Consider the following 12,425-nt stretch of genomic DNA (forward strand, 5'->3'; position numbering starts at 1 on the left):
AAGTATATTATGCAATTAAAGCATCAGAGTTTTGGGTTTTTTTTTTTTTTTCTTCCATTTTTGGTTTTCCTATGCCCTACAGCCAAAGAGCACCAGGAATAAACCAATGGTTGAAAAACTTGGGTTTATTACTTGCAGCAAGGGAAAATATACACTATGGGGAGCAATTAGGTGTCTCAGGAAGAGGATATTAGAAGGAGCCTATTAAAATATTTGGGTTTTGGTTGGGGGGTTTGGGGAGAATGTCTAAGAAAGTGGTGGTTTGCTCTAGACTGGTTGCTGTGAAACACGTTATATTTCTGTGACGGATAAAGAAGTAGCATTCACTCATTTAGCAAGAGAAGATGTTTTGTATTTGTGGGTTGTACTGTAACTTTGTATTTGTCTCTGCTTATGAAATGGCCTTGCTTTATCTCATTTTATCATGGTCTCAGAGTAGCCCTTTTCTATGGTTTTCTGAGATTGTTTATGTCTAATAGACCTAGCTATGAATGCAAAGATAACTTCTGAATGCACTATTTTTTTTTCTTTCTCACTATGAAAACCTTACACTATAGTATTTATGGTCAAATTTGAGTTCTGTTCATTTGAAAGCATGCTTTAATCATGAGACCTATGCTGTCTAAACCCAATCAAAAGAAGATAGGATAGGTCAAAATGTTTGTTATGGCCATAAAACACAAATTCTTCAAAGCTATATATTCTTTTTTTTTAAATCAAACATAGTATTATAATAAAATTCAAAACTAATTTTAATACTAATTAATATTTTCTTCATTCTCTCTAAATTAGGTATGTTTCTTGATACATATTTGTCAGAGATATAGGGCCAGTAAAGGATTCTCTAAGAAGACTGTCATTTGTAGATGAGAGTATAGCCTCCAAATCCAGAGAGCTCATATTGTTTTATTTTTTTTAAGAAGTAGCGCCACAAATGTTTACAAACCCTAATTATATTTTGAAGGCTGCCATATATTTATCAATATTATATTTTCTTTTCAAGATTTTTAAAATTTATTTCTCCCCCACTACCATACCCTTGTTGTTTGTGCTTGCTGTCTCTCTCTGCATCTGTTCATTGTGTGCTCATCTTCTTTTTAGGAGGCACCAGGAACAAAACCCGAGACCCCCTCATGTAGGAGGGAGGTGCCCAATGGCTTGAGCCACCTCCACTCCCATTATTTTATTTTTACTTTTTATGGTGATTATAATTACTTTTATTTTTATTTATTTTTTAAAGATTTATTTTATTTATTTCCCCCCACCCCATCAATGTTTTGTACTTGCTTTGTCTGTTCATCTTCCTTTTCCTTTAGGGAGCACCAGGAGCCAAACCTGGGACCTCCGATGTGGAGGGAGGCCACCTAACCACTTGAGCCACCTCCATTCCCTGGTTTCTTGTGTCTTTCATTATGCTTTTCCTCTTCATGTCTCTTGTTGTGTCAGCTTGCTGTGCCTGCCTGTCGTGCCAGCTCACTGTATTCTTTAGAAGACACCAGGAACCAAACCAGGGGCCTCCCATGTTGTAGGCGGGAGCTCAGTCACCCGAGCCACTTCTGCTTCCTTTAATTATTTTTTAACTTAAAAGTTTATAAGATGCATGATAAAAATTGTCACAGAAACATAAATTTGGTATTTGAATCAAATCCATCTTGGGATACGTTAAATTGCCTCTTTTATCTCTTCCTCTCATGTGGCTGCTATTAAAATGATCATAAAAGACAAACCATAGTTTTTAGAGGTTGAAAGTGACCTCAGAGTTATGTGATTCAACTTTCTTTCAGGCAGGCAAATAATGGATTTTTCCTAATATATTGGTAAGGTAACAGGAAATGTGTAGCTTATCCATACTGGCATAGCTGAGAAATATTAAAAACTGTGACAGATCTAAGTTATAGCTGTTGAGAACCCATGTATTATGCCATATTTCATCAATTTTTAAAATATATTTTTAACCTTTCTGAAATTGGCATGTGACTTAAAATCAGCTGTATCTTAAAGTTCATGACCTACTCAATTGTTGTATTGCTCTTTTTACTACTCTAGCATAACCTAAGTCCAAAAGGATACTGAGGGATAATAATTTAGAACAGGAGAGAAGCATTCATCTGTCTAGTCACATGCTAAGGATGAAGGCAGCCTTCTTTGACCTTTCTATTGGATACTGTCTAATAAAGGATAGATAGTTCTTTTTCTCGTACTGCCTTTGGATGATTTAGCATTTTGCAGAAATCAGAATGTAGAGTTACTATTATCCTTGTCAAGATAATCCATTTGAATACCTACTATGTAACAAATACTATTTTGCTAGGCTAATATGTTCTCTGGTATCTGTAACCTGTTCATTGTAATGCCAGCAGATAGCCCTAGGCTCTAAATAAAATAATTGGTTAGATGAGTGCGTATAAGCCAAGACCATTCTTACTCATGGCCAGAACTCTATTGGTAACTGTGATACGTGGATTCACCTATATCATGAGAATCCACTTGATAGCTGGAACTCTTTACTAATTACTTAATAATTAGTTTTGAAGTTTTAAAATAATGATTAGATGTTCTTTCCTTTAAGTGCATTTACATTTCAAAATAACATGAAGGATTACTTTTACAAATATTTTTAATATTAAGTCCTTCTTTATTAATAAGAAAAACAGTAAAAGTTTAAAGAGCTGTTTATGTATAATACTAAGAAAATGGTATAAACGATACAGTCTAAATAGATTCTGAAGACCTTTTAATCTTTAGGCTAAATAGTTTTCTATCTCTTTGACATATAGGAAGTAAAGGGAAGGCAAATGGGAATGATAAATTTCAAAGTGACAGTTTACATTTCATTAAATTGCCTGTAAAAGCGATAACATTTTTTACACCAAAAGCAAGAAAAGGTTAAAAGGAATGTTTGCTAAAGTGAATATAAGCTACATAATTCTAACAAAATTTGTCATTTTAAATAGTTGTGTTCTGTTAATCGATGATCATGTAAACAAGTGAGTTAAGTTGAGAATTTAAAACACTGGGCATTCTTAAATTTGCAAAAGCTTTGGAAAAGGGCCATTTCAAATTATATTTATTGCCAAATAAACTTTTAAATATATTCAGTAGTGTCATTTGTTTTTTACAGTGCACACTGGTTTTTGGCTGTTGTTTGTTTCCCTGGTTTGGAAAAACCAAAGTATGAGCCTAATCCTCATTACCATGAAAATACAGTCATACAAAAATGTTCAACTGTAGAGGACAGTTGTATTTCTTCTCCTTCAGCCAATGAAATGGACAGTTGTTCACAAAACTCTTCTGCCAAGCCTGTAATTAAGAAGATGCTAAACAGAAAGCATTGCATAGCTGTAATTGATTCAACTGCTGGGCAAGAAGAAAGTGACTCTCGTTATCGGAGAAACATATGCAGTGTGAAATGTAGTCTGAAAAAAATAAATCATACTGCAAGTGAAAATGAAGAATCAAATACAGGAGAATCTGCTTGCCAGAAAGTTGTTGATAAGACTAAAAGTGAAAATGGCCTACAGAATGAATATTTAAGTTCTATACACCATACAGGTATGTATCTATATGTTATAAAAGGATGAAGGAATTGAGAATGAATTGAATTTTTATAAGTTTTGTAAATAGATTAGGATTTCAGGGTTCATGTTTGTTTTTTGTTCTAATTTGTTTTTGTCATGTTTATTGAAGGATAATATCCATCCAATAAAAGTCATCCATTTTTTAAGTATAGCATAACAAGCTTTGACAAATTTGATTACAGTCATATAACCACCACAAACAAAATTTATAACCTTTTCATCACTCAAAAAAAAAAAATCCCCCCTTGCAGTCAAGTTCCTTCCCCTCTCCCCTTCAAGGTACACTTCTTAAATTACAGTTTACATTTTCCAGTATAGGGAAGGGACTTGGATTTATTTTTTATCTCATAGGAAATTTGCTATGTTCAGCATTAATAGTAGTTGTAGTCTTAGCTCTGTAGGGGGGAACAAAATCAGTCTTCTCAATTTACAGATGGATACATTGAAATCCAGTACAATTTAAATGATTTCTTCAAATTTACACAAACATGGGGGAAGTTTAATTCTAGGAAATACCGTAATTGAAATATTAATCAGAATATGTAGTAAATAGATTCTTCTTGTTTATTTCTCTTTTAACGTTTTTGGTTAAAAATATCGCAGATTTTATTTATCGCCTCTTAGTCCTTATTAAGTAGCATACATATATACCTTGATTTTTGTGTTTTCCACCATATTGGATATTTATTTTCTTATACAATAGTATGTATGTATTAATAGAAGATTTGAACTATTTGACAAATTGACTAACAGCTGAAGAGTATTCTTTGGATTGGTAGGGTTTTTGTTATTGTTTTTTTGTTTTTTATATTTGAATGTTTTTAGGTAAGTATTAGCCCCTACTTATTTTATCATCTCATAACTCACCTAATTACATCTGCTATCCATGTTTAGAAGCTTTGGTTGAGTATTTTCCGACTGCAGGGAATGCCTTAGATGTTGCTATTAAAAACAGTATGTCATTAATAAGAACATGTTTTTACCAGTTTCTTTTTAAAAAACCAGTCCAGGGTGAGTTCTGATTAGTAAAGTTTTTAATTTTTGCATTTCTGAATTAATCTTTCACATGACAGCTTCTTATTTTAGTTAACAACATTCTTAAGTTCATGAGATGGTTCCAATTAGAACTTTAAATATTAAAAGCGAGCTGTAAATTGTTCCTCAGAATAGGCGTTTTACAAATTGAATCTTTACAAATCCATAAACACTTTTTAAAGTTGTAAAAATGGATAGCACAGAAAGCCATTGATTGTACAATTTGAATGGATTGTATGGAGTATGAATATATCTCAATAAAACTGCTTACAAAAAAAAGACATCATAAACTTATCTTTTTTTATATATATAAATTTATCTTTAAAATGTATAAGCAGTTTACCCTAGTCAATCTGAAATTAGATGATTCATCAGAATTGTCCTATTCAAATCCACTTTAGGATTTTATTTTATTTTTTTGGATTTTAATATTTTTAAAGTTACCATTTTTTTAAATGGATAGCAGAGAAACTTTTAAAACTGTGAATAGATGTAGTACATTTCCTTTGGAAGAAAAATTTGGTATAGGGCATAGAAGAAATTACATGGATTCAGAAAGAACCTATTAAAATTCGTACATGCTGAACATTAGTTAAGTACTTCTACCAGCCTATATTCTTTTAGTAAGTTAGAAAGCTCTTGTTGAAGTCTTATAAAAATATTAATATTTTGATTTGTTTGGCTTACTAAGCTGCATAAAACTGGTATCAGTCCTAGAATGTTGATCTTTGTTCCCTGTGGGAGGTATAAGATAAGCAGCAGAAAGGGAAAATTTAGCAGATGTAACAGAAAAGTACATCAAAAACCAAGCAGACAGATACTTTTCTAGTTCACATTCCATTCTAATTCATCAGGCAGACATAGGTTAAAGAAAAACAAATTAGATAACCACTGATTGCTTTTTCAGTTTTTAGTATTTTAATACTGGAGTAGAAAAAAATTAAAAGGCTGGATGTATAGCTTTTAGAGATTGCCATTTTTGACACTCTGAAGACTTAAACCATCAAGGCAGTTTGTGCCCTTTTCATTCCCTTTTTTTTTTATCTTATCTCCCTTTTATAAATAATCTCATACTTTTTTTTTTTTCATACTTTAATGTGAATTCATATTGAAATGAGGAACAGTTCAAAGCAATGGGGAACAGCCTCAGGCTCTCTATACACAGACCCCAGAAATCCCTAGTGGCCTCCCCCTAGGAGGAATTAATGGTCTTATCTAGTTATAGCCAATTAAATTTGAGTAAACACCCTCAAAAATTCTAGCAGAGACCACAAAGAATAATCAGTTCTATATGGTTTGTCTTTTTAACATCTTTTTTCTTTCATTTACTCATTTTTTCAAAAAATTTTAGTGCATTTGTTTTTGTTTTAATATGCATGTGACCACATCAGTTATATCTTTTTGAAAGGCAGGGACTCTGAAACAAATGTTTCACTAAAATTACTTTACCATTATTGATGGAGATTCACTAACATTGCTATTCTTTTTAATATTTATCTTCATACAATGCTGATAGTTACCCTACAGTCTGAAAAATATTCTAGAGTGACTGTGTGCTTTTTTCCATAGTTTTCATCAAATGTTTGTAAGTGTCACAGGCCCAAAAGTGCATTAAATAACAGTGCTCTTTAGATGTGCCTTTTCTACCTCAGAGAAGATGGTTAAGCAGTCTCTCCTATTTGCAATGATGGCGTATTAAAAGTAAGGACAGGAAAATCTTGTAAAATATTTGTGATCTGATTGCTCTCTCAATATTTGAGTTCTCTTTGAGAGGTATAGTTGACAGAATTTAAGTGATGTGTGTTAGACAGTTTTAACATAATTTTAACTTATATGTAGTCACAAGCATTGACTCCTGGTTTCAGATAACATGTTGTAGTAAATAAGTGGAATTGCATCTTATCCCAGGGATTATAAGGTCAACTGTAGGAAAAGAATGTGTAGTATTACTACTTTCACTTATACTGGGCAACGTATGAAATAGTTGGCTTGGATGGTGTATGAAAAATGGGTGTGCTTAAACTCAAGACTCAACTTCTTGAGGTGTTCTTCCTGTATGAGAAGCTCTCAAGAACTGAAACCAATTGAGAAAACAACTGGTTGAGTTGTTACCTCTCTGTTGTTACATTGAGTGGAAATAATGGGGGAAGTTGGCAAATTGACTGCACTATTTAAATTCTTTCTCTCTCTTTTTTAAAATGCATATGCACATATAGTTTAATTTGTATCCGGTTTAATGACACATAGCTTCTGTAAATAGGAATGATTTGATGGTAGATTAATGGGACTATAATCGACTAATTCTGAATTGTCCGAGGATTTGATCAAATTTTATTCAAATATAGTTGTTTCAGCTTCAAACACAAAACATAAAATACAGGTTTCTGAAAAAGGTAAATTTGAAGAGATCATTCTTTGCATACCAGAAGAATTTATCATAGTGTTTAGATGTTTTAAATAGTTTGTGTCAGATCTTAATTTAAAAGTTTATATATAGCTTTTCAGAAACATAATTTATTTTGATTTCCCATTCCATCCTTTTATATTAAGCCCCTTTTAATAACTTAGGTTAAAATTAAATGTAGTCTGTCTAAAATACCTTAAAGTCGTGCTTTGTAAATCTCTGAAATGGTATGCTCTGTAATAAACAATATTGGTATTATAATCCTTGGCTCATTTTTCATTGTTTTCTTGTAATTTTTATTTTCTTAAGAATTTTCTCCCTTGATGTATAATTAGTTCATCCTTTTGAACTTTTTTTTTTAAACATTTTGTGTGATTAACTTAAGCAAATAATTGATTTTTTAAAGATTTAAATCTTGGAACAAATTTTTAATTTATTAAAAAATTTATGAATAAAAAACAGGAAGGAAAAAATATACAAAGTTGAATGAACTCATCCATAATTCCCACTTAACAAAATGATCATTTTCATTTTTGGATTTTTTTCTTTTTATTATTTGTCCAAAAGCAAGTCTATTTTACATAATTTAAATCATGTTTCTATTTTTACCCTGTATTTTATAATTTCACAATGTAAATTTAAATTGTACAATACTTCATCTTATTTTCTACAATTTTACCTAATATTCAAGTTATTAGATATTTAGGTTACTTTTAGAGTATTGTAGCTTAAAGGTATCTAGCCTAAATACCAAAAATATTTATATACATACATTTGTATTCATACATATATTTATTTAAAAACATAATATCATTTAAATTATGTCATTGATATTTAGTTTTTCACCAATGACTTTTCAGGCCTAAATAATAGAAATAACTCTGTAGTTGACGTATCAATCCAGGTTTTTATTTACAAATAATTTTCTTTATATTTGTGATATTATATGCTAAGGCAGATTTTGTATGCATAATTACAGTATCATTAATGCTTTTGATTTCTATATCATGTGCTATTAGTTATGGTTGGCTTTATTAAGTAATATTTCTATTTACTGCAGATGGCTTAAGCAAAATCAGAATAAACTATAGTGATGAATCAACTGAAGGTAGTAAAGTGCTTGAAGATGAACTCATTGACTTCTCTGAAGAGCAAGACAACCAGGTTAAAACAAATGCCTAGTGAAAAGTTCTAATGTCTTATCTAAGTAACTTTTTCTGTAGAGTCCAATAGGTCTTTCTTTCAAGCAAAAATTCATCATGTCTTCTGTATTTGGTCTCATCTCAAAATAGAAATTGAGTTTTCAATTCAGAAGTTGCTAGGATAAATATATTAGTGTTGTTTTTGTTTTTTTGACACTATAGATTGAACTAATATGGCCCTACTGGGCTTTAAAATGAACTATCCCACCCCAACCAAACTGTTCTTCTTGTCTCAAAGCATTTATAGGCCTAGCATTCAAAAGGCAAATTTTTTATTATGTGAATCAGGGGCACAGCAAAATTTTATTTTATTTTTCTACTTTTCTAGTGTTGTTTTTTGTTATTTTTGGTTTGTTGTTTTGTTCATTTTGTTTTGTTTTTTACTTCCAGTTGAATATACATGAATCATGGCAGGAGTAAATACTGTTTAGCTAAAATTAAAAAGGTCTATAGTGGTATTTTCTTGGAGGTGCTTTTGCTCTAATTAATATTACTACCACTAAGAATAAAGGATATTTTTGAAAATATTTTATATTTCAGTTAAAGGGGCTTTTATAGTGAGACCAGTTTATAAGAAATCTATGTGCTTTAATTCTCTGACCTTTCTTAAGTTCTTAGGCCAAACTTTAAGTTGTTAACTTAGTAGTGAAAATAGCTTTGTACTACACCTTTTTTCCTATTTCCTAAATCCTCTTGTGAACTAAAGTTTTTTTGTGGATGATATGCCTTGTTTTACAGTGTGTGACTGAAATACGGTTTTCTCTTCAAAATATACAGACACATACAAGAATTACATTTACGATTTGTAATGAGCACTTATTCTTATGCTACTTTGGACAGAGTAGTTTTCTGTTATGTTAACTTCCTAATCTAACTATGCTTTATTATTATTGTTTTTGTTGCCGTTATTCCTACTATTGATTATTGCATTCATGAAGTTGCTAGAAACTTTCTCAAGATCAAAGGGGGGGGACTTTATTTTGCATTCAAGACATTCTACAGAATAAGACATGATAACTTATAACTGTCTTCTCAAATGAAGTGGATGTATGATTTTTGTCAAGGAAAGCATTGTTTACAAAATAAATATTTCCTTTGTGAGTAAATGATTTATGGAAAAGAATAATAAATATGATTCATGTCCTGTTATAAAACAGTTGGCAGAGCCATAAGACTAAATTTTTGTAAAAATAAACTAAAGTTAGAGCACTAGCACTTGAGAAGAATCAGTGATAATATATTTAATATTTAAAGGTTTATTTCTAGATTGAGTAAAGATCTGTATCAATTTCTATTAGACCTCTGATTGATTAGTAAGTTTATTTTCATTAATTTGTGTCAGTATTATGTACGGCATTAGATAAATGGAATTTTTTTGAGTGGCATACTAAATTCTCTAAATCAGATCATCTATGAAATTTTTTAATGTTTTTCTTATAAATATGATGTCACTGTTTTGATAGGTTGTTATTTAGATTGTGTATTTCCAATTCTAACAAAAGGCTTTTTTTTATAGGATGATAGCAGTGATGATGGATTCCTTGCTGATGATAACTGCAATTCAGAAATAGGGCAGTGGCATTTAAAGCCTACTATCTGTAAACAGTAAGCAATTAACTGTGTATCTTGAAAACTACATAGATTAAGTATCTTCATAGCATAAAATATAATTGGGCATTTTTTTATTGAAACAAATACACAGCAGAAGTGATGTGTCTGGGTGGTTGAGTGCCAGCTTCACTCATATATGAGGTCCAAAGGTTCAATCCCAGCCCCAGTACCTTAAAAGGGGGTGGGGGGTAGCCGACTTGGCCCAATGGATAGGGCGTCTGCCTACCACATGGGAGGTCTGCAGTTCAAACCCTGGGCCTCCTCGACCCGTGTGGAGCTGGCCCATGTGCAGTGCTGATGTGCGTAAGGAGTGCCCTGCCACGCAGGGGTGTCCCCCACGCAGAGGAGCCCCACACGCAAGGAGTGCACACCGTAAGGAGAGCTGCCCAGTGCAAAAGAAAGTGCAGCCTGACCAAGAATGGCGCCACACACACAGAGAGCTGACACAACGAAAAGAAACACAGATTCCCGGTTGCTGCAAATAAGGATTGAAGTGGCCACAGAAGAACACACAGCGACTGGACACAGAGAGCAGACAACAGGGGTGTTGGGGGGAAGGGGAGAGAAATAAATAAAAAATAAATATTTGGGGAAAAAAAGGTATGCAAGCATAACAAAGGCTTTCAAAATCAGTGAAGAAAGGGGAGTTTGCCTTGTAGGGATCATGGAGGGGATAATGGGTAGTTGTTTCCATCCTCCACTTACCCCTCAACCCCCAAATTCCCACTTTCCCTTTTCAGAGCAGAAAAGGACTGAGAACTGCCATTCAAATCAGTAACATGGGAATTGGAGTTTAGACTGGTTCTATAGCTACTAGATGAAGGCTATGGAATGACTCAAGGCAGTTCAAAAGGTTATGTTCCAGATGGAAACCCCAAAAAGAGAGTGAGTCAGTTTTGGGTCGCAGAAGTACATTTGTTTTGAAGTTTCTCCAGAGGCTCTAAACTTGTGATGAAGTATTGCTTATTTCTAGACTGAAATTTCATTAATAGTCTTAAAAGGAAATTTCGTTTATAAAGAAAAAAACATAGCTACCCAAAGTGGTTAAGAGATCTGTCCCAAATCTATAAAACTTTAGCCAAGAGGGACCCAGGTCTTGAAGCATTTTAGGAGTTCTTGCAAGACTTCCACACTTACTTATGGTTTATAACATAGCTTTGGAGAATTAAAATTTTGAAGGTTGCTTATTTAGTTATACTGAGCATTCTGAGGTAGAATCATGCAGGAAACAATATACTGAACTAGTTCTTTTATGTAATGATTACTTGTTATTTATAATACTTATAAGTTTAAAATGGGATTTTTTTCTGGGCTTATATATCCTATTTTGGGTGATTTAGAGTACTTCAGAATTGTTTTGATTTCTGCTAAATTTTGAAATATCTTTAGGAACCAACTATGAAAAACTTAGTGAAATATATTTACTCCCCCCCCCCCCCCCCCGAGTTTTACTAAGGCATAAAAAAGGAATTTTGAGGGTTTTACATGGTATTGTTAATTCACTGCATTATAACTTTTTTATCCCTTTGCAACATTATAAAGTATTCAATGTTTGGTCATTTCTACCCTGCAGACCTTGTATCCTACTTATGGACTCACTCAGAGGCCCTTCTCGGTCAAATGTTGTAAAAATTTTAAGAGAGTAAGTTCAGAATTTCACCTCATACTTTGTGTTGTATTCTGGTTGGGGTGAGGGGTTGTGTATGTTTGCCTATATGTATATTCTTACTATATATGCATTACCACAGGTATCTAGAGGTGGAATGGGAAGTTAAGAAAGGAAGTAAAAGGAGTTTTTCCAAAGATGTTATGAAAGGCTCTAATCCAAAAGTACCACAGCAAAACAACTTCAGTGATTGTGGTGTGTACATATTGCAGTATGTAGAGAGCTTTTTTGAGGTGGGTTTCAGTTTGATGTATCTGATATAATCTGATGTTACAAATAATAAAATAGTGTGTTTGACCCTATATTACTATTTAAAAACACAGTAAGCAAATACTATGTTTAAAAGTAATTTGAAAACTAGTTTTAAAAGTGATTTTAGGGAGCAAAAACTTCCAAATTGGAGACAATTTTAATGCATAAAAATACTATATTTATACTTCATCAAATCCAGGATTTGTTGAACTCATTCCGTCTTTGTTATCAATTCTCCCTCTCTACTGACTCTTTGCATTTTAAGAAATCTCTCCCACAATTCTGTTTCTCTTTTCTCCCCCCCTAAAAGTTGAGGGGTATTTATATTCACTGTCAACGTTTACACAAATCCTTCTCAAAATTCTCTAAGTTGGTGTCATTCTCACCCTTATATTGAAATTGTTCTTAATCTTTCAGCACCATTTGGCTCTGTTGACCAGTCCTTCTCAAAATACTCTCTTCCTTTAACATCAGAGGTACAGTACCACATATACCTCTGTATAAAGAATGTAGTTATCTTGACTCCAACCTCTTCCTCATCCATCATCCAGTGAACTACCAAATGCTGTGAATTCTATCACTTAAAGGCAGATATATTCATTACTTTATCCCTGCAACTTTCCAAGCCCATTATACTATACTAGAATCACTATTCTGAACTACTACACTAATCTCTA

The 12,425-nt window shown here is 32.5% G+C and overlaps 1 protein-coding gene and 1 long non-coding RNA gene across 28 annotated transcripts in view; one reads left to right on the forward strand and one right to left on the reverse strand.

Annotated features, from left to right (window-relative positions):
• Window positions 1-12,425, forward strand: part of SENP6 (SUMO specific peptidase 6) — a 146,870-nt gene that overhangs the window by 132,294 nt on the left and 2,151 nt on the right. For all 25 annotated transcript variants that reach the window (XM_058307061.2, XM_004464255.4, XM_012527447.4 and 22 more), the window contains 5 exons: window positions 3,122-3,552; window positions 8,078-8,181; window positions 9,736-9,824; window positions 11,404-11,472; window positions 11,579-11,729. In XM_058307061.2, the coding sequence (XP_058163044.1) occupies window positions 3,122-3,552; window positions 8,078-8,181; window positions 9,736-9,824; window positions 11,404-11,472; window positions 11,579-11,729 (844 nt within the window). The remainder of the gene's footprint in view (window positions 1-3,121; window positions 3,553-8,077; window positions 8,182-9,735; window positions 9,825-11,403; window positions 11,473-11,578; window positions 11,730-12,425) is intronic.
• The window catches only part of LOC131280406 (uncharacterized), a 77,938-nt gene that overhangs the window by 33,846 nt on the left and 31,667 nt on the right, over window positions 1-12,425 (reverse strand). The window lies entirely within an intron of this gene.

The sequence above is a fragment of the Dasypus novemcinctus genome, chromosome 11 (genome assembly GCF_030445035.2).
Source record: "Dasypus novemcinctus isolate mDasNov1 chromosome 11, mDasNov1.1.hap2, whole genome shotgun sequence".
In the NCBI taxonomy this organism is placed as follows: domain Eukaryota; kingdom Metazoa; phylum Chordata; class Mammalia; order Cingulata; family Dasypodidae; genus Dasypus; species Dasypus novemcinctus.